Genomic DNA, 22,124 nt, shown 5'->3' with positions numbered 1-22,124 from the left:
GCCCTAGCCTCTTGGACTACGACCATCAGTCTTCCTCATACCAAGTTATGGGGCAAGGTCGCATCGGTGAAAGTGAGCGATGGCATGGAGAAGGTGAACAGCACATAATTTTAGCTACGGTGTGGAGCAATGTCAGTGACATAGCCGACGGGGGGCCGTAATTTGGACAGTTGGACTAGCTTGTCACGGGTGGTGCAGTGCTAGGCGGCTGCACACGATTACAAAAAAAAAAAACATGCGACGTGACTGGCGTAGCCGCACGCAAAGCGTATTGGCCAGTTGTCGGGAGTATGCCACCAGCTCGCCGGGGCAGCTCCCATCCATGTCACAGGACGCGTTGTACGGGGTGGCCGCTGACATGACTGCACAGTGGGCGGCAGTCGGAGTCTAGGCACGAAGTTGGCAGAACGGAGAGGCATACTTGAAGAGAGTGGCTGGGTCCTCATGACGACTTCAACGTAGCTGAGTGGTGGAGCTGCCAGGACCTGTTGGGCGGCGCAACGACGTCAGCGTAGCTTAGTGGTGCAGCCGCAAGATGTTGGCTCTGGTCTGGCAAGACCTCGATGATTTCCTGCTCGATCGTGTGACGAAGCGGAGGCATAAAATTCAACGCAGGCTGTTGCAGACGCGGCCGCTGAGCGAAGGATATCAAGGAGAGCTGGCGTGCAACTTCCTACTGAACGAATGCTTTCATTTCAGCAAGCGACGCTGATTGATCGGAGACGGTAGCTAAACCAGCAATGAGGTCGTTGCGCGAGGAAGGGAAACGTGTCAAGAAGCACTGCCTGTGCAGCTCCTCGCAGCTTTGGCACAGAGTGATGGGATGTCAGTCACAGACAGAGGGTTCTTGGCAATGAGCATGTCAGAAGCATCGTCCTCTATCCCTTTCAAAACATTTCTGGTTTTGTCAGACTCTGACGTCATCACATTGACTTCCTTACACAAGTCCAGTACATCTTCAATATAGCTGGTAAATGATTCACCCGGCTGCTGTGCGCGTTCTCACAAAGGTGATTCTGCTTGCAGCTTGCCACAGCGATTCTGCTTGCAGCTTGCGCACAGCAGTGCGACCAAACACAGCCACTAAAGAGGTCTTGAACGAGGAGCACGTCGGACAGTCGGTTTCATGGTTGTTGTACCAGAGACTGGCAACAGCTGCAAGATAGAGCATGTTGCTCAGCTTGGCGAGATTGTCCCATTTGTTGTGGGCGCTTACCCTTTCATATGTCGCCAGCCAGTCCTCGACGTCCCCCCCCCCAGTGTCATCCGCGCCGCTGAAAATGGCAGGGTCCCTGTGGCGAGGCACACCAGAGCACAGGACCGACTGAGGGGGGCACTTGCTGGGATCAAGTAGGAGGCATTTGCTGGGATGAGTCTTCAGGCATAGTTCAGCATAGGGTACGGAATCAAAGTTCTAGGCTTGACGTTGTAGGCCGAAGCAACTTCCACCACTTGTAAAGGCATTTATTAGTCACCAGCGTTTGGGACCGACCGTTAGAGCAGGGCACGGACTCTCAGCATGAGCGGCATTCATGAGCAAAAAACGCTGAAGAGGACGACTCACTAGAAAGTGCTGAGGAGGACAACACACTATATCATTCCAATCCTTTTCTAAAAAATAAATAAACCTATCAAAGTGTTACTTTCTCTATGCTTTCTTGTAGGCGTGTGCAATTAGTTTACAGTCAGGCACTCACAAACCAACAACACTGTCGCAGGTTTGTGTCTTGCCTAGAAACCAAAAATACTGACTTCAGCAACTTTCTCACTCACTTCATTTGTACCATAGGTGTTAAACCAGGTCATATGACATGCCTTGCTTTTGATTGCTGCTGGAGTAGCACTTTCTCAGCAGCATTTTCAATTCTTTTTGCATTTTGCCTCAGACATAGCTCAGAGGCACCAATATCTTGATTGGATTGGCCATTTCGTACAACATAAAATGAAAAATGAAATGTTACAGAATGTGGGCCCTGGTAGACAAAATCTGTTAAAAGATAAATACGTGCATAATTTTGAATATACAGTAAGAAAAGCATATTGTACATGTGTATTCACATACTGAAGTATTAACCAGGGCGACAACCCAGTCAAACTCTTATTTGGATGGAAGTTGAGGACTCAGCTCGCAATCATTAAAAGCACTTGTTGCTTAAAGGGCCCCTCACCAAGCCACATAGCAAATTTTAATTATATGTTATGTGCCCTCTAGGGAGCGTTCTGCCACAAGAATTTTTCGAATTTGCTCAATAGCCAAGACAGAAATATTTCAGTGACACGAACTCCTGAATTCAGGAGGCGAGCACCACTGCCAAGAGAGACACTCTCTCCACTTGTCCCATCTAGCCTCCACAAGCAAAATTCCTTCCCTGCGTTCGCACACACTGGAGCTCGAGGATCACATGACGCATGTGTCATGGGCATCGCCTTTATTTTTTTTCCCTTCACCTTTTTGCTGCGCGGTGCACTTTCACTCTCGGCATCACGCGCGAGCTGTTTTTTGCCATGCTTCGCACAGCACATGATTTTGCACACTGTGCACAAGAACACCCGACTACAGGTATAAGTCAGCGCTACTTGAGAACTGAGGCCGACACAAGCGCATCACAAGGCATGATCGTATGCTGGAACATGGTGAGGCAGACACAAGTGGATCACAGAGCATGATCGCATGCTGGGACAGGGTAAAAAATGACAAAGTTTAGTTGTCTGCGCACGTGACTGCAAGACGTGGGAACAAGCAGACGAAATGGAAGTACATCTCTCTTGCTGTGGTGTGAAGTAAAACAAAAATATGCAGACATTCGGTTTTTGTGTTTTATTTTGCCAACTTAATTCATCTATTGAAGTAACAGATTACACAAATAACAGATGTTGCCTTGAATAATTCTCCAAGTCACATGCCACCATGAGCAATGTCACAGCATTGCCATGTATGTAGGCACACTTGTACGATCTGCATCAACTCTCTAGCTGGAAGTGCAGCACCCATGAGGAGAAGAGCAAGCAACGTTTGGTTTGAAATTTCAGCTCTTCCCATGGCGCACGGCGATGTAATACTTAGCAGACACAATCGTTAATGTGCATTGTATGCAGAGCGCTTGTCAGCTCAAATTGGCCAGGCCTGGTGAGGGGCCCTTTAATCTCACCTAAAAATTATTTGCTAGCTTTTTTTTTTTTGCTTAACATAAGTCAATGTGTAGAATTTAAATCTTCAATAAAATAAAGTTGACCCTGGGTCTTTTTAGACTCACACTGGCTTCTACAATATTTGCAAGGCCTGTGAAATTGCAGGAAAGGATGTTTCTGACCTTAACGCTGGCCATGTCCTTGACAGCCAACTTGTTTTGACCATACAGCACATTGCAGAGGACGACAGCTTCAGGGTCTGCCTTCACCTGCACACACCAATGTGGAGACATCACTTGAGCAAACAACAATGCCCATGGCGCTTACCCAATTTGAGGGTAAGTGCAGTGATTATCACAGTAACCTAGCTGTATCATCTCACCCTTTTTCTCGCCTCCTGCGAAAAACGTGCATGAGAGCTAACAATTTGTCACAAGTGGGTCTGGAGCAAGTAGTAGGAGTAGAGCGAAGACAAAAATGGGGACCGAGTTGTCATCTGCTGGATAAGCCCTGCACTGTTTTCACTTTCTCTCCACTGACCGCAGGGCAATGCGGATTACTGCTTTCTGCAAACGGTGCATCCTTCGAGATTGTATATTCTGCACTGTGCAGATGGAATGCTTCCATTCAATGGTGCCATCTGCACAATGCATTTTGTCTGCTAACTGGGAAGGATTCTGGCTTCACTTATTAATCATGCAGCAGCTTTCCAGGCATGTTTTTTTCTTGCTTGATGCACCATTGTAAGCGCAAAATTTTAAAAACTAAATTTACACTACCAGTTCATCGTGTCACACCAAATGTATTAAACATGTTAACCAGGTTAAGATCCTGTGTAAGTGCAGTAACAAAAAAGCACGGGAACTTCTAGAGGCATATTATATAAAAAAGAAGGGACAAGCATGCATCAGTGACACATCGATCATACTTTACAATAGGGAAGCACGTTTCCTAGAAAATATGATTAGCTGAGTTACGCCATTGGTTTTTTGATTTGTTGTTTTTTTCTCCTCTTATCTGCTGCTGATACCCTGATGCGCCTGCACTGACATGAACCGATTGTTAAGTGTTTCCCTCGAATAAACTTCAGTTGTTAGTTTGCACCTGTACCGTCTTCCTCCTTGTGATCGTCCAGAAAGCGCATCCAATCTTTCCAAATACAATGAACCAACTTGCCCAACAACGCATTCTGCCGAGTATCAGTGGTGTGATCAGAGAAACGGCCACAGAAAAACTCATTATATGCGTTCGCAATTTCTTCTGCTTGTTTATACATGGCGTCTGATGAAAGAACCTTACTTCGACCTAGGTATTCAGATTCGACCTGATGTCGACCTAGGTATACAGACTGACACCATTTTCACTGACTTTAGCAAAGCTTTCAACACTGTATTAAACTCTAAATTGCTTTTGAAACTCCATAATATTCTAAATAGCCCTCAGTTTGCGTCATAGATTTCCAGTTTCCTTTCTCTATGTTCCCAATTTATATGCTATGATTCTGCAGCTTTGTCTGCAGTCGCCGTCACCTCAGGGGTCCCACAGAGATCTGTACTTGGCCCACTAGTACTCTTATGGTTAATTTAATGACCTTCCTGACCATGCTATTTCAAAGATATGTCTCTATGCAGATGATTGTGTTATGTACAGCCCAGTTGGCTTGCTCGCTGATCATCAGTGCATAAAGAATGCCCATGTTTCATTATGCGACTGGTATGCTATCTGGAAAATGATCAGTTTTAATAAAACTGTTCTAATGTTTTGTTTTTTTTTCACTATAGACACACACCCATACATTTTCATTATATTTTCAATGGTGTAGCACTAACGAGTTTTCCAATACAAATATTTAGGCACCATTTGTAAACCTACCTTGTCTTGGCCTAAACATATAGACTGCATCTGTAGTAAAGCGTTAAAAAACTTGGTTCCATCTGCTGGACCTTGCATGGAAAGTCACATACAAAACTTATTATCCAATTTTAGAATATCCTTCCTCCGTATGGAACAATGCGAAATTACTTGCTTTGAGTTGGTCTTGAGGAAGGCTATTTGTTTTGTTCACCGTGGCTTTGGCCGAGACTTTTCATCGTCCCCTGCTCTTTCTGAATTAACCCTCAAGTTTCTTTCCAGATGGCAGCTCATAGAATTTCTGAAGATTTTCTGTTTATATAAGAACTCTCTTTGTCACCTCTCAGATCCTTCCCTTTTTATGCCTGCTTGCTTGGCCTCAACTAGAGCTTATCACACCTCTAATATCAGACCATTTCATCTATGCATTAACATTCAAATAGTTTTTTCCCCCGCATAATTGAACAATGGAATTTGGTACCTGCCGAAGTTCGTTTGTTACCGATTTTTCAATTTTTAAATGCTATTGGTGATGTATAGTTACCTTACATTTTTCCATTTCTATGTTCCTGTCTCTTCATATTGTAATTACCTATACTCTACTCACATGTGCACCCAATGCTGCCACAGCCCTAATGGGCTGCAGTATGTATAAATAAATAGAGAAAATAACCACCACTCATCGCTTCATATTCATTCATTTCTTTCAAAATCATCTGACTGGGTGCTACACAAATGTTTACCTCTGACTTGACAAAAAACAAAAAAAAAAACAAGCTGGGCTTCCAAGCTGAGTTCAGTCTGTTTCTAGTTAAGGTCCATCCTTGCTGCTGCTTAATGTGATGGTATCCAACACGACCTAATTAATCTGCCAATGCCTGTGCAATAATAGAGGGCCATTGGTTTGCAACATGTATTACAGACAAAGGCACCAGAAGGAAACTTATTAATGTGAAGGCAATTTTTGGCGAGTAACCAGCAAAATGTGTCTGGCACGCAAAAATTATCTGTGCAAAAATGCGTAACTTGCAAAGTTATGACATTTAATCATGATAATAGTGTAAATGTAGATGATTGGTACCTTTATAAGCGATAAGAAACTGAAAGTCAGTGCCTTTCCATTCTGTGAAGAAGGATGACCAGCCAAGCTGCGTATGTCGGCCCCTTAATGGCGAACTGCACCTCCACCATGAATCAGCCCAGCATTGCACTATCTTCAGGATCGGCCCTCATATGCGGTGTGCTTCACCTACGCCATGGGTCGGAGGTGAAGAGAGCGTAGGAGTGGGGTTGAAGATTAATATGCAGACGACAAAAATAATGATGAATAGCCGGGCAAAGTAAGAAGATTGCAGGATAGACAGTCAGCCTCTAGAGTCTGTGGAGGAGTACATTTACCTAGGTCAACAAATCACAGGGAACCCTGATCATGAGGAGGAAATTCATAGAATAAAAATGGGTTGGATCGCATATGGCAGACATTGTCAGCTCCTCACTGGAAGCTTACCATGATCACTAAAAAGGAAGGTGTACAATCAGTGCATTTTACCGGTGCTGACATATGGGGCAGAGACTTAGAGACTGACAAAGAAGCTTGAGAACAAGTTAAGGACCGCGCAAAGAGCGATGGAACGAAGATTGCTAGGCATAATGTTAAGAGACAGAAAGAGAGCGGTTTGGTATAGGCATAAACAGGCATAGACGATATTCTGATTGACATCAAGAGAAAAAGATAGAGCTGGGCAGGTCATGTAATGTGCCGGTTAGATAACTGTTGGACCATTAGGGTTACAGGATGGGTTCCAAGAGAAGGGAAACGCAGTCAAGGAAGGTAGAAGACTAGATGGAGCGATGAAATTAGGAAATTCGTGAGCGCTAGTTGGACTCAGTTGGCGCAGGACAGGGGTAATTGGAGAACGCAGGGAGAGACCTTTGTTCTGCAGTGGACATAAAACAGGCTGCTGCTGCTGCTGCTGATGATGATGATGATATGTACTGTTTATTCATGAATAACAACAATAAAGAAAGGAAATAAACTTATAAGAATTAAAGATTTGAAGCATTCTTATACACATAGTTCAAGGCTTAGAAAATCCACACACAAAAATATTTCGCAAGTATCAAATGTTCCTGCTCTTACACTAATATTTACGTCCATAGCGTAATCGAACTGTGTAGGTGAGCGCACTCAAGAAAACTGCACGGTTTCGTGCCCATCCAAAAAGCAAGTCGTGTGAAAAATTTCCGCTAATCTTCATCTTATCGCCAACCAGAGGCAATTAGTCTTCGTGAGTCGCAAAAAAAAAAGGGAAATGCATGCACAGCAGCATCCTTCGCATGCACACCCCTGTGAGCAATAGACGAGTGAATAACAGGCGATCGCCCTTTGAGCGATTAGTAACGAGATAGCCATCAGTGTTGCAAGTTCAAGAAGCCGAAATCACCCAGCGGAACAAAACCCAAACCAACTGCCGCCCATCCGTGTGCGCACCAATGCGCGCGAGCGGTAGTATATAAATGCACCGAAGCAAACAAACCATGCAACGAAAACCGAGAGAGGAAGGCACGAGAAAAAGATTCCCTGTATTCCTGCAGAGTGGCAGCACATGCCAGGAAAGAAAAAATTCGAAAATTGGCGTGCTATTTAAACGTACAGACGGTGCCGTAAATATACAGCATTGACCAGTTTGGACTTGCTCAAGGTGCCGTATATTTATGTCATTGACCCTGAAAGGGTTAACTTTGATGATCATCTCAAGATGGGTTCTGTCTGAACTCTTTAGTCTTGGCGACACCGGAAAACTCCGGTCAGCAGTGTTTCCAGGTTATTAAGTAAGACCTTGGATTCCTAGAGATGATCATGCTCAGTCAACATTAGAATGAAGGTGGCATTGCTAAGGGACAGTGCAATGCACTTTCCCTTATTGACAGGCCTGTCAACAAGGGGAACACCATTACCATGGTAGTGAACTATAAATTTCAAGAGTGGCAAGACATCAAAAAGTTGCATCGAAATCACAGTTAGAAAGAAATTCGCATTGTAATGACGTCAATGAGATTGGAAACTATTTTAATGGTGAGCAACTCGCTCAAAAAAAAAAAAATTCTCCAGGCTCTCTTCCGGTGTCCAAAGTTACATCTTTCAAGAGCAGATGACATGCCTCAAAGCAGTTGTGTACAATATTTCATTGCTGAACAAAAATATGTAGACTTTCGGCAGGAGTAATTGATGTGCCACTTTGCATTGCCTTGCGTGTGATTATTTTAACGGCAAAACAAAAATGAAATAATTTTGAACAAGTTCTTAAGCTCTGAACAGCTTTTAACCCAGGAGGACGTTCCTAGTGTGTACTAGAAGAATTAATAAAGTTGAATAAAGTTGAAGTTGAAGAGTATTAGTGGTAGCAAAAAAATTCTGGAATGTTTATCCACAAATTTACTTGTATGTCAAGACATAGTGCAACTCACTACTGGTTTCCATTATTTTTCTTCACTATTTGTTCAAGTGAGTTGAATATTCTGCCTAAGATTAATGTACAAATTAGTTAAACTAATCAACAAGCACATTAAGCCTACGGGGATGCTGCAAAATTATTGCAACATTGTTGATAGTTATGTTAAAAAGAAAACAGGGCTGGAAATTTTATTATCTCAGTGCATTTTCTACTGGACATTATTTTTATGTGTCAGCTTGCTCAACCCTCCTGTTCACTGCCATGTGTGTTTTACAATGAAGCTTTCTATGGCTAGGATCGCAGGATTTCTTCATGACGCAACGTCGACAGAAACTGTCACCACAAATACCTAATCGCTACAGGCTACAAGCTCTGAACAAAAAGCAAACAGTGCATGCATCTTTTGGAATCGCGCATACAACATACAGAACAGCATGTGATGAAACAAGTGTAGACAGAGTGCAAATTTGCTCACATTTCGAAACAAGGATATCTAAATTACACCACCATAATCAAGCCGAATAAAGCAATAAAGATGGCATGTTTCATATGACAATATGATTGCACATGAGTGTTCACTAATTTCGGCCTCTAGCTATTATATTTGCAATCATCCTGTAGTCAATGCAGATTCATTTAAATATCATGGACTTCGCCTCTCCCCCTATCAAAGATGGGTTCGTCACATCAGTAAAATTACGAAATCCACTAATAAAATACTAGAATTTCTTTGCAGTAAATCATACTTGCACCCCCCCCCCCCCCAGTAAACACCTGGCTTGCAAGACTTTCATATTACCCAAATACAAATTTGCAAGTTCCTTATTTGACCAACACTAAAGCAACCTAATCAAACACTGGGTTAAATTCAAACTGAATTAAAGCAGCAAGCTGGGCAACTTGGTGATTGAACACATTCCTAGGGGTGGGCAGCGCAACACGGACGAAGGACGAAACGAAGTGGACAATACGAGCACAGACTAAGAACTGGTTTATTTACACAGAGAATCAAATCATGTGATGAAGTAATGTGTAGAAGTTGTGAAAGGGTATCAGCCTATCTTGCCAATCAGAAACTTCGTTCCTTTATCATGCAGAGAGATAGAAGTCTGGCTTGAGTTGGCATGCGTGAAGTATCCTTCCACAATGTCGCGGTTGATTTGATTTCCATCTTTATGCAATATTTCGTTTTTTGTTTTTGTTTCCGAACAAAGGTTTGCATGGGCAATTTCAACAATGCACAGCCAGGTTCGAGCCTGTTGAATTCCTTATCACGCCTTGGTACTCCCTAAGGCGGATGTTAAGGTAGTGTCCCATCTGCCCAAAGTACATTTTGCTGCACGGAAGTACACCACTCCCACCGAGCATGCCAAAAGCTGCCCCGTCTGTTTGATGCGACAAATGGCCTTGGACGCCTGTTTAGATCTACTGACATGATTGCAAATCTTGTTTAACGAGTTTTTAGCTGAAAAGAATATGCAGCGGTGGCGTAGAGGTAGAACACCCGCCTCGCGTGCAAGAGGTCCGTAGTTCGAATCCCGGTGCCGGCAATTTTCCACCGGATTAAAAAAAATCCGCGTGTTGATAAAATTGCACAAACAGGCCTGGAGTGTGGCCTGATCCCGGTGACCAGAACCGGTAACGCACTCCCTCACCAGAGCAGGATTGGCCACCCTGGTGCAGTACTTGGCCACAACCTCCTATATGAACACAACAATCAAACCCCGGCCCTCAGACCCCAGCAGCTGCGAAGCAACTGACCACGGCGGCGGTTAGACCTGCGACGCAGCAGAGGGTGCTAAGAATCACTGGCTCCGGACAGGCCGCCATTGGAATATGAACCTGGCAACGTTTAACGCTAGAACGTTATCTAGTGAGGCGAGTCTAGCAGTGCTATTGGAGGAATTAGAGGGCAGTAAATGGGATATAATAGGGCTCAGTGAAGTTAGCAGGCCGAAAGAAGCCTATACAGTGCTAAAAAGCGGGCACGTCCTGTGCTACCGGGGCTTAGCGGAGAGAAGAGAACTAGGAGTCGGATTCCTGATTAATAAGAATATAGCTGGTAACATAGAGGAATTCTATAGCATTAACGAGAGGGTGGAGGGTCTTGTTGTGAAACTTAATAAGAGGTACAAAATGAAGATTGTACAGGTCTACGCCCCTACATCCAGTCATGATGACCAGGAAGTCGAAAGCTTCTATGAAGACGTGGAATCGGCGATGGGTAGAGTGAAAACTAAATACACTATACTAATGGGCGACTTTAATGCCAAGATAGGCAAAAAGCAGGCTGGAGACAAGGCAGTGGGGGAATATGGCATAGGCACTAGGAATAGGAGGGGAGAGTTATTAGTAGAGTTTGCGGAACAGAATAATATGAGGATAATGAATACCTTCTTCCACAAGCGGGACAGCCGAAAGTGGACCTGGAGGAACCCGGACGGCGAGACTAGAAATGAAATAGACCTCATACTCTGCGCTAACCCTGGCATCATACAAGATGTGGACGTGCTCGGCAAGGTGCGCTGCAGTGACCACAGGATGGTAAGAACACGAATTAGCCTAGACCTGAGGAGGAATGGAAGAAACTGGTACATTAGAAGCCGATTAATGAGTTAGCGGTAAGAGGGAAAATAGAGGAATTCCAGATCAAGCTACAGAACAGATATTTGGCTTTAACTCCGGAAGAGGACCTTAGTGTTGAAGCAATGAACGACAATCTTGTGGGCATCATTAAGGAGTGTGCAATGGAAGTCGGTGGTAACTCCGTTAGGCAGGATACCAGCAAACTATCGCAGGAGACGAAAGATCTGATCAAGAAACGCCAATGTATGAAAGCATCTAACCCTACAGCTAGAATAGAACTCACAGAACTTTCTCAACAATCAACAAGTGTAAGACAGCTGACATAAGGAAGTATAATATGGATAGAATTGAACATGCTCTCAGGAACGGAGGAAGCCTAAAAACGGTGATGAAGAAACTAGGAATTGGCAAGAATCAGATGTATGCGTTAAGAGACAAAGCCGGCAATATCATTACTAATATGGATGAGATAGTTCAAGTGGCTGAGGATTTCTATAGAGATTTATGCAGTACCAGTGGCACGCTCGACGATAATGGAAGAGAAATTAGTCCAGAGGAATTCGAAATCCCAAAGGTAACGCCGGAAGAAGTAAAGAAAGCCTTGGGAGATATGCAAAGGGGGAAAGCAGCTGGGGAGAATCAGGTAACAACAGATTTGTTGAAGGATGGTGGACAGATTCTTCTAGAGAAACTGGCCACCCTGTATACGCAATGCCTCATGACCACGAGCGTACCGGAATCTTGGAAGAACGCTAACATAATCCTAATCCATAAGAAAGGGGACGCCAAAGACTTGAAAAATTATAGACCGATCAGCTTACTGTCCGTTGCCTACAAACTATTTACTAAGGTAATCACAAATAGAATCAGGAACACCTTAGACTTCTGTCAAGCAAAGGACCAGGCAGGATTCCGTAAAGGCTACTCAACAATAGATCATATTCACACTATCAATCAGGTGATAGAGAAATGTGCGGAATATAACCAACCCTTATATATAGCTTTCATTGATTATGAGAAAGCGTTTGATTCTGTCGAAACCTCAGCAGTCATAGAGGCATTACGGAATCAGGGTGTAGACGAGCCGTATGTAAAAATACTGAAATATATCTATAGCGGCTCCACAGCCACCGTAGTCCTCCATAAAGCAAGCAACAAAATCCCAATAAAGAAAGGCATCAGGCAGGGAGATACGATATCTCCAATCCTATTCACAGCGTGTTTACAGGAGGTATTCAGAGACCTGGATTGGGAAGAATTGGGGATAAATGTTAATGGAGAATACCTTAGTAACTTGCGATTCGCTGATGATATTGCCTTGCTTAGTAACTCAGGGGACCAATTGCAATGCATGCTCACTGACCTGGAGAGGCAAAGCAGAAGAGTGGGTCTAAAAATTAATCTGCAGAAAACTAAAGTAATGCTTAACAGTCTCGGAAGAGAACAGCAATTTACAATAGGCAGCGAGGCACTGGAAGTGGTAAGGGAATACATCTACTTAGGGCAGGTAGTGACGGCGGATCAGGATCATGAGACGGAAATAATCAGAAGAATAAGAATGGGCTGGGGTGCGTTTGGCAGGCATTCTCAGATCATGAACAGCAGGTTGCCATTATCCCTCAAGAGAAAAGTATATAATAGCTGTGTCTTACCAGTACTCACCTACGGGGCAGAAACCTGGAGGCTTACGAAAAGGGTTCTACTCAAATTGAGGACGACGCAACGAGCTATGGAAAGAAGAATGATAGGTGTAACGTTAAGGGATAAGAAAAGAGCAGATTGGGTGAGCGAAAAAACGCGAGTTAATGACATCTTAGTTAAAATCAAGAAAAAGAAATGGGCATGGGCAGGACGTGTAATGAGGAGGGAAGATAACCGATGGTCATTAAGGGTTATGGACTGGATCCCAAGGGAAGGGAAGCGTAGCAGGGGGCGGCAGAAAGTTAGGTGGGCGGATGAGATTAAGAAGTTTGCAGGCATGGCATGGCCACAATTAGTACATGACCGGGGTTGTTGGAGAAGTATGGGAGAGGCCTTTGCCCTGCAGTGGGCGTAACCAGGCTGCTGCTGATGATGATGATGAGCTAAAAAGACGACTTCAACACCATATTTCAGGGTTGTCTTTTTTAAACCATGTCCCATCTGACGTACATAAGCGATTACTGCAAACCGGCTTTCTGTAGGCCATTAAGCTGTTGCGAATAGTTGAGAATAGTGAGGTGGTGGCATGACTTTTTAAGTGCGAAACCTAAACATGTCAGAGCAATGCCTAGTTTTGAGCGTGTCGACGCATAGTTTAAAATTGGTTTGCTTGTCCTGGGGCTATATTGCCAACAAATATGTTGTGCTGTTAATCTTAACTGTAGATACAAAAATTTCATTTCATTACAGCAGCCGACCAATTTTCCGTACCTGGAGGGGACCGAAAAATAGTCCAAATAAAAATAGTCCAAAAAATCTGTGAGTCGCAAAACCGAACTTTATTCCAGCTAAAACTGAAAATGTTGCGGATGGTCCCTTGTTTTAAATTCCTCCTTTTTGTAATGACGTCTGCTTGCATCTGTGCAAGCATCATGTTCTCGTCATACACACTAAACAACAATATTAGAGCGTTGACAACGTCTTGCATTGATGGTTGCGGGCTGCCAGAGGTGTCGTCGTCGGAATCCCGAGTTTCTTTGCGGCGGTGCAGTCACCTGGCGCACGATCTCGTTGTCCGTAAGCTCCGAGCACAACTGTATATTGTTGTCAATCAAGGCAAACTCGTGAAAAGTAACAGCAGTGGGAAGGCCCATCCCACTTTTGCACAAGTCGGCAATCAGCTGCTCGCATGTCTTCAGCAGTGTTGCTTGCCTCTTCGGTCACGGGCTGTTCAGAGTTGCAAAATCCAGTATGCCTAAAACAATTTGCAAGTGTCGAAGGTTGAACAGCCTTCCGCTAGCATGCCAAGTGCAGAGAACAGGTTAATGGAATACGTCTTCCCGTTGTCAAAGCACATGAGTGTGCGGCCAAGTAAGCAGGCCCGGTAGTGCACCTTGAGGTTTTTAATGACCCCTTGGTTCATCGACTGGAGCACACTCGTACTCGGCCGCAAGAATTTAAGATGAATAGCTTGCAGGTTGTTTACAGCGCCATGCGCCCCGCAGGTATCTACAGCTATTACCACTTGCCTCTTCTGGTGCTCAAACATCCGCCGGTCCAGACGGCGGACGTAATCTTCGAACCAGCTTTGTGTAATCCAGGCCTTTATATTGCTGCTTGACGTAATAGTTCTGCGGAAACCAGCAAGGTGGAGGGAAGTAATTAATACAGGGAAAATGAGACATCCACCCAATCGTAGCAATTGCTACAATTGGGTGGATGTCTAATTTTCTCTTTATTATTGTATTGCTGCTATATCATACAGGTAGGGTTCTTCGCACCCTTAAAGCAACACAGGTTTCTCACCTTCCCTATCAATAGAAGAGGCAGCTTCTCGGTGCCAACCGTGTTTGCCCCAACCATGACAGTTACCCTCTGCTTACTATGCTTCCCACCAGCGCAGGCCACATTAGTAAAGGAAAGTGAATGGTCCGGCAGCATCTTGAAGAATAGGCCTGTCTCGTCACAATTAAAAATGTCTGCAGGAGCATACTCTTGTAGCAGAGCCTTTGACTTACTCGTCCGGTAATCCGTGACAGTAGATTGATCCACAGCACCGCTCTCCCTGCAAACTTTCTCGAAAGAGACTCCGGGCTTTTTCTTAAACCAACGGATCCACCCATCGGTGAACTTGAAGTCCTGAGTGACTATTTTTAAAGCGAGCATCTCGGCTTTCTGCTTGAGCACGTTGCCCGAAATGGGGAAGTTCTTTGCTAGGACTCCTTTCAACCACAACTGCAGGGCCTCTTCAAGCTTTGGATGTTGTCCTTTCCGGTAATTTTGTTTAGTTTTGCAGTACGATTGGTCGACTGCAGACAAGATCTTTTCTTTGTTTTTCACGCAATCAGACAAGGTCTGTTTGGAGATATTAAACTCCTTTGTGACGTTGACTTGGGTCCATCTTTGCTCAGTAAGCCTGGTGATGGCGGTCTTCTTGTCCAGCGTCATGGTCCAATATTTTCCACGCTTCGACACATTCGGTGGAGGTGGGTGAACAGCAGGGGCCATGGTGTCAAAAACACACAGGCTAAAGGCAAAAGCATGGCCTTTTGCCTGCAATGGTGGCGCCAACAGGCGCCACCATTGCAGCGTGCTTTTGGACCCCTCTTATACTTGCTAATCAAATTAATATACCAATCCATGCCACTTCACGTCCGATCCAATGCTAGTCAGGCGGGTCAACATTCAAAATGGCGTCCTCCCTGACTCATAGCGCTGGTCCGTCACGGCAAATTTTGTCAGGAAAATCAAACGTCTGGCTTTATGTTGTGTGAAAAATCGGTCATGAAAATGCGTTAACTCTATGGGAACCCTGATGGTGCATTTATGAAGTCCGCAATATCCATCAAGCCCAAAATTTTGAAGTCCAAAAACTCGGTCAGCTACTGTATTAGTCGGCAGCTCATGAGTAAATCCGAGACCCATCCCTTCTTTATCAAAGGCTGCGAGAAGAATGCCAATATCTTTGGAACTTGCCCGATAGGAGAGGGGTACCTTATTCCACTTTCATGTGGCAAAAAGTACTTTGGGCAAACAGGATACTGCCTTAAAATCTGCCTTAGGGACCTCCCCAAGGTGCAAACAAGAATTCAACAGGCTCAAATCTGGCCGTGCATTGTCGAAATCGCCCACGCAAACATTTGTTTAAAAAAAAACAAAATACTGTATAAAAATGGAAATCCAATCAACTGGGACATTGTGGAAGCCTACTTCATGCATGTCAACTCAGGCACATGTGTCAGCTAGACTTTTATCTCTCTGCATGACAAAAAACGAAGTTTTTGAATGGCAAGACAGGCTGGCACCCCCCCTTTCACCATTTATACAGATTACTTCATCACATGATCCGATTCTCTGTATATTTACTGTATTTACTCGCATAATGCTCGCATTTTTCGTCCGCAAAATTGACGCAAAATCAGCGGTGCGATCATTACGCGGGTTAAATTTCCCGTGAAAAGAAAAAAAAAATGTTTTTTCGTCCGCGTTTGCTGCGGTACACCAAAACAAAAATGGCAGCCGGCGGAGCAAGGCGAATGCGCCGAATGAGAGTCTTTTTTTTCTTCTCATGAGTACATTACGTGCACTGAAACAGTTTCTTCCGTATCAGTAATGAATAATATCGTTAATATCGGCAAGTTTGCGGCAATAACGTAGCCATGTCCACTTTGAGGGGACAGAAACAGATGGGTGCGCTTAGCTGCCAGTGACATAGAAACACATGGCCGGCATGCTGCGGAAACTGCGGCATCTGTCTTCACTACTATCCTAATACGGCACGTTTCCGCTAAGGGTGGGTGAATATCTTAGCTGTGTTACAAGCGTCAGCGTATGAATAAGGTACAGTTTTAACATATCAGTGTAAACATGGCTACTATCGTTGCCGCTCACGATTTGTTGCATGCCCACGAGTGCAGACGAGAAGACTCGAAAGGCGCCTTTTTTGTTGTTGTTGACCACAACCTTTATAAAGCCTACACTTAATAAAGGCAAGTTTGGTTGTACCTGATCGATTCAAAACCACACCACAAGATTGTTCTCGTCAATTATTTCTATCATGCTAGCATCTCTACTCTGAAAACACAACTTGAAATTAAAACGCTTTCTACACGCTGCAGGATTACACGCCTATGTCTTTAAGACAAATTATGTCTGCCCCATAAGCCAAAAACCCCATTCGTCCAATACATCGTGCTTTGTGCCGAAAACACCCGATAGCCCTTTACCCTGAACAAGCTCATACAACCATAGTTGAAGAAAAAACAGCGCTACAAAGACGCGGACTGAAAGAACATGTACGATGAACAGGTGCTAACACCCAACTAAATTTTATTTGAAGAAACAGGGTTTATATAAATGGAAAAAACTAACAGTAGCACCATGACATCAAAGCCTCTCCATTGCATCAAAATGCAATGTCTTTTTCGGCAAGTACCACTGACGGGCAGCTAATGCACGTGCCCTCGGCCCTGGCAATGTAAATGTCCCCCTTTTTAGTCTATCTCCAGAACGTGCCAGAAATTTGGTGTCATGAAGATATGGACAGCATTTGTGACATTTACAATGTTCAACCAAATGACCCCCCGCATTGTTATTTACGGCACAATTGCGCTCTCGCGCCCTTTCATTCTAACACCGTCCCGTTTTCCCAATAAACCTGGTTGCAACTTAAGGGCATCTCATACAGTCGAACCCACTTATAATGATGCCGGTTTTAACAATATGTATATCGGTTACAACAATGAGAAGCTGCTGCACCATAGACTTTTGTATGTTTTCTATGGGAAATAACCTGCTTACTACAATGCCCCGATGCCACATTATCAATCTGGCTGCTGGGTGTCCGAGCCGAAAGGTAGTGAAATGTGAAATGCGAATTCGAGCTGCTCCATGACGGGCCACATCTCCAACAGCCACCGCACGCTCATTTACCAGCCATCTCTGCGCGGCTCTCTCCCGTCGCCCTTCCACCCCTCCGAACACGAATGGGCTGCGCCCATAGCTCTATGCTGCCCCACCCTCCAAAACACAAATGGACCGCACCAACTGCACCGCAAGCACATTGCTCGCATGTTGCTAACTGGCTCCTCATTCAGTGAAGTTCTGCGAACAGCTTAATGGCTAGCGTTCATTTTTGTTGGTTGTGTTGAAGTCATTCCTGGCCACGAGGTTTCTCAACTTCGCTCGACTTGCCGCCGAAATGGAAGATGACTGATCCGCCCGCTGATCACTGGCAATGCACGATGTTGCCGGTGAAAAGAAAGCACACAGCTATAGATTTGGAAACGAAGTGCTTCTGACTGATGAAAAAATCGTCGCGAACTTGCTTTCATCAGATAGCGACGGCGACAACGGCAGTAATGACGTGGTAGGAAAGGCTGCCTCAACATTGTCCTCACAGGAGGCCCGGCATGATTCAGCCCCTCCGGGACTTCGTTTTCGCGAGGAACCTTCAGTTGCACCACGTGGAGCACTTGGATGCCTTGGAGAAGGATGTCGGCAAGCTTCGTGTAAAGCATGCATGGCTGACGGACATAGGCTTTTCTCGTGCAAGCCAGTGAGATGCTTGTGGCGATCCCTCCTCAGCATTTCTTCTGGATTTGTCAAGCTTACAGGCTGCCATGGCAGCCTTCTCGCAATTTTTAAATGGCCCCTTTTGGAGCCACCAATGTGATGCCTCGGCAGCGCTCGCATATCGCTTGCCACCCGTTACACCTCTTTACATTTGTTATAGCAGTGCCATTCTTTAACGCTGACCGCTGCAGCTTGTTACACGTGATCGGAGCGCCCAGCAGGAAGCAGTTAAACGAGTGGACACAATCAGCAGCCGGGCAGAGGAAGGTGGTGGGAAGGGGCACTGGCCTCGCTGCCTATATACACATGAGCTCTGCCATTCCGTTATTAATTTTTTCATGCAACATGGTTATAACAATTATCGGCTATAACAATAGAATGTTCGTGGCACTTGAATATTGTTATAAGTGGGTTCGACTGTATACGACATTTCCATTGCATTCCGTGTACTGCGCTGCATGTTTCTTAGAGCATGGTTCTGGTTTTGCTTTTGTTGGCATAGGGCCAACAAAAGCAAATTTACATGGTGCACTAACGACAAGATTAACATAGTGCCATCGCACAACGTTCTTGATGTTGTGGGACGCCCTGTGCCAATATGCGACCACTTGTACTCTCTTCCTGCCACCTGGCTTTTCTTCGTTAATTCCCTCCCTTACTTGTTTGATCTTTCGAAGAAGCTTATTACAGATGCTATAAACTGAATAAGAAAAGAAACCAGCAAGGCACAGCCTTTAAAACTGCTTTACACCCTGTGGATGCAAGATTTATTTAGAGCTTCTTTTAACAAGTCATTGCAACTCCTCTTTTTACTAACTTCGAGTGGGCACTGTCATATTATCACATGGTAGTGACAATGATGAAAGCTGCAAAACTATGAATGCCGAAACCAGTATTTTATTGGGCAAACCTGCACTCTCAAAAACAGGCTACATTCAAAGCACAACGATAGCAGCGTACAAAGCTGGTGATCGTTAAAAATCCAATCTGCCGATCAAGCGTGTCAGCTTTTATACACGAGCCATCAAACATTACAGAGTAATCACTGGTGCCCACGTGTCTTGCAGAAAGTTCTACACCATTCGTGTTGCGCATACATGCAATCAAATTGCACAAGGTTCGGTGACAACAGACAGTGGATAGAAACATCGATAACATACCAGAAACTTTCGATACATGCAGGCGCATCACGTACTGAGCGATAACATTTGTTAGATGGTGAAAAGTGCTCATCCCGAAAAAGATAAACAGGTCCACTAGTCAATGCCCACTCTCAAAATTGAAAATGCGTCGGCGCCAACTGAAATTAACCGCCTTGTTAATGAAACTGTTAGAACTAAAGATGCCGTACTCAACTCAAGGCTCGACGAATTTGAAGATTGGTCTCGTAGGGACAATTTATTATTTTATGGCATATCTGACAATGCTAACGAGACGTGGGCACAGTCCGAAGACTGTATTAAAGATCTGCTGTCACGTCATCTAAGCTTGAACGTTACCGATAATATGATCGACAGAGCGCACAGGCTGGGTTCCTTTGTGCAACTAAAGACTCGCCCAGTTATCGTCAAGTTTGCGTCTTTTAAAACCAAAGAGTTTGTTCTTTCTCAGAAAGCTAAGCTGAAAACAGCTGGCATCTCCGTAGACGAAGACTTCTGCAGATCAACACGCTTGTCACGAAAAAAACTAATTGAATACGGAAAATCTAGCGGCCAACCTTTTTCACTGTGCTTTAACAAACTTAACATCAACAAAAGGCCCTACATCTACAGCGCATCCACTGATAACGTTTGTGAAGTTGACTCCCCTCGTGAGTCACATGGTAATCGCAACCCACCTTTAAGCAATACTGGCAATTCGTCTGCGTAGCTATCTTCCCGCCACACAAATGATGTGTCTCTTCTTTTTAGCAATGTACATATTGTGCTCAACAAGCGAGCGGCACTCTCGGCTCATATTGATTCATGTTCCGCTGATATTGTTATTCTATCCGCAACATGGCTTTCTGCAAAAGTTCAAAGCAGTGAAATCTTTGACTGTGAAAAGAAATACGCTATTTATCGATACGACCGTGATGTTCGTATCGGTGGGGGTGTCTTGATCGCTGTTAATGAAGAGTTTCCTTCCTCAAGTGTCCCAGTCGTGTCAGCTTTAGAAGTGGTGTGCGTGCATATTACCATTGACAATAGGGATTGTATTTTTTTCGCATGTTACAGACCCCCAACTGCACCCCGTTCTTTCTGTGATGAACTTCATGATGTCTTAAATAATATTGTTATGTGTAGAAAGATACAGACGGAAGAGGTTATTTAAAAGCTATTTACACTGGACAGGAGCCAGAGCACCAGGCCGACATTTTTCTCGCGCCAAGGGCACAGACCCACTTCGTCGTCGTTCTCGCGGCGGCTCGTCTCTCGGGTATCTACCGATAATATCGTAATACTACCCCCCCGCAGCAAAAGCGCCGTCACGGTGCTGTTAAATATCCAAGGCACGTGGAGGGTTGTAGGGCTTGAGTCAGGTGACGTGGACAATGTCACTGGTTGTCACACCGAAGGACGTAGTGGTTGTGGCTAGAACAATTTCGTAGGTGACATCGGTCACTTGGCGGAGCACGTGATATGGGCCGGTATAACAGGAAAGCAGTTTCTCACAAAGGCCAACTTTACGTGATGGTGACCAAAGCAACACGAGGGTGCCGGGCGCAAAATGGACATCACGGTGACGGAGGTCGTAGCATCGCTTCTGTTTGTCTTGAGAGACTTGTAGACGAACGCGCGCAAGTTGACGAGCATGGTCAGCACGGGCGATTGCATCACGGGCATAAGCGCTAGTTGAAGCTGTGGTGGACGGAAGCACGGTGTCTAGTAGTAGCGTCGGTTCGCAGCCATACAAGAGGTAAAACGGGGAAAAGCCGGCAGTCTCGAGACGGGAAGAGTTGTATGCAAAGGTAATGTAGGGTAGAGCCAGGTCCCAGTCACCGTGGTCGTCTAAAACATATTTGGATAGCATGTCTGTAAGGGTGCGGTTCAAACGTTCATTTGAGGGTGGTAGGAGGTAGTGAATTTATGCTGAATGGAGCAGGCCCGCATGATGTTGTCAATGACTTTCGCCAAAAACGTACGGCCACGGTCTGTTAGCAATTGACGCGGAGCACCATGTATCAAAATGATATCATGTAGAAGGAAGTCCGCAACGCCAGTTGCACAAGTGGTCGGAAGACTGCGGGTTACGGCGTTGCGGGTCGCGTAGTCAGCTGCAACTGCAACTCACTTGTTTCCTGATGTAGATTCCAGAAATGGGCCGAGAAGGTCTAAGCCAACACGATGGAAGGGCTCGGCAGGGATGTCGAGCGGCTGCAGGTAGCCAGCGAGGGGCTGGGAAGGCTTCTTGCGTCGTTGGCAAAGTTCACAAGCGGCGACGTAACATCGTACAGAACGGGCAAGGCCCGGCCAGGAAAAACGGCGACGTACACGGTCATAGGTTCGAGATACGCCGAGGTGTTCTGCCGTTGGTGCGTCGTAGAGCTCTTCTAGAACGGTTGAGCAGAGGTGTTTAGGTATGACAAGTAGGAACTCAGAGCCGTACGGATGAAGGTTACGACGGTACAGAGTACCATCGCGGAGGACGAAGAGGCGTAGAGTGGCGTCGGCCGGAGAGTGTTCAAAACGGTCGATGGGTGCTCTGATGCTGGTGTCACGACGTTGCTCGTCGGCGAAATGACGCAGCTGCGACACAGAGAATACACAAGCAGCACTGGTAATATTGGAGGAGTCAGGGTCGTCAACAGGGTAACGCGACAGGCTGTCAGCGTCTTGGTGCAGGTGGCCAGACTTGTAGACCACAGAATACGAAAATTATTTTTTTGAAAATTCTTGTAGTCTCAAA

The 22,124-nt window shown here is 45.0% G+C and overlaps 1 protein-coding gene across 4 annotated transcripts in view; it reads right to left on the bottom strand.

Annotated features, from left to right (window-relative positions):
- The window catches only part of LOC142558596 (26S proteasome non-ATPase regulatory subunit 13-like), a 283,634-nt gene that overhangs the window by 198,382 nt on the left and 63,128 nt on the right, over window positions 1-22,124 (bottom strand). For all 4 annotated transcript variants that reach the window (XM_075670747.1, XM_075670746.1, XM_075670749.1 and 1 more), the window contains exon 6: window positions 3,312-3,398. In XM_075670747.1, the coding sequence (XP_075526862.1) occupies window positions 3,312-3,398 (87 nt within the window). The remainder of the gene's footprint in view (window positions 1-3,311; window positions 3,399-22,124) is intronic.

This window comes from Dermacentor variabilis, chromosome 9 (assembly GCF_050947875.1).
Source record: "Dermacentor variabilis isolate Ectoservices chromosome 9, ASM5094787v1, whole genome shotgun sequence".
Taxonomy (NCBI): Eukaryota; Metazoa; Arthropoda; class Arachnida; order Ixodida; family Ixodidae; genus Dermacentor; species Dermacentor variabilis.
This window is presented reverse-complemented; position numbering and strand designations above follow the sequence as displayed.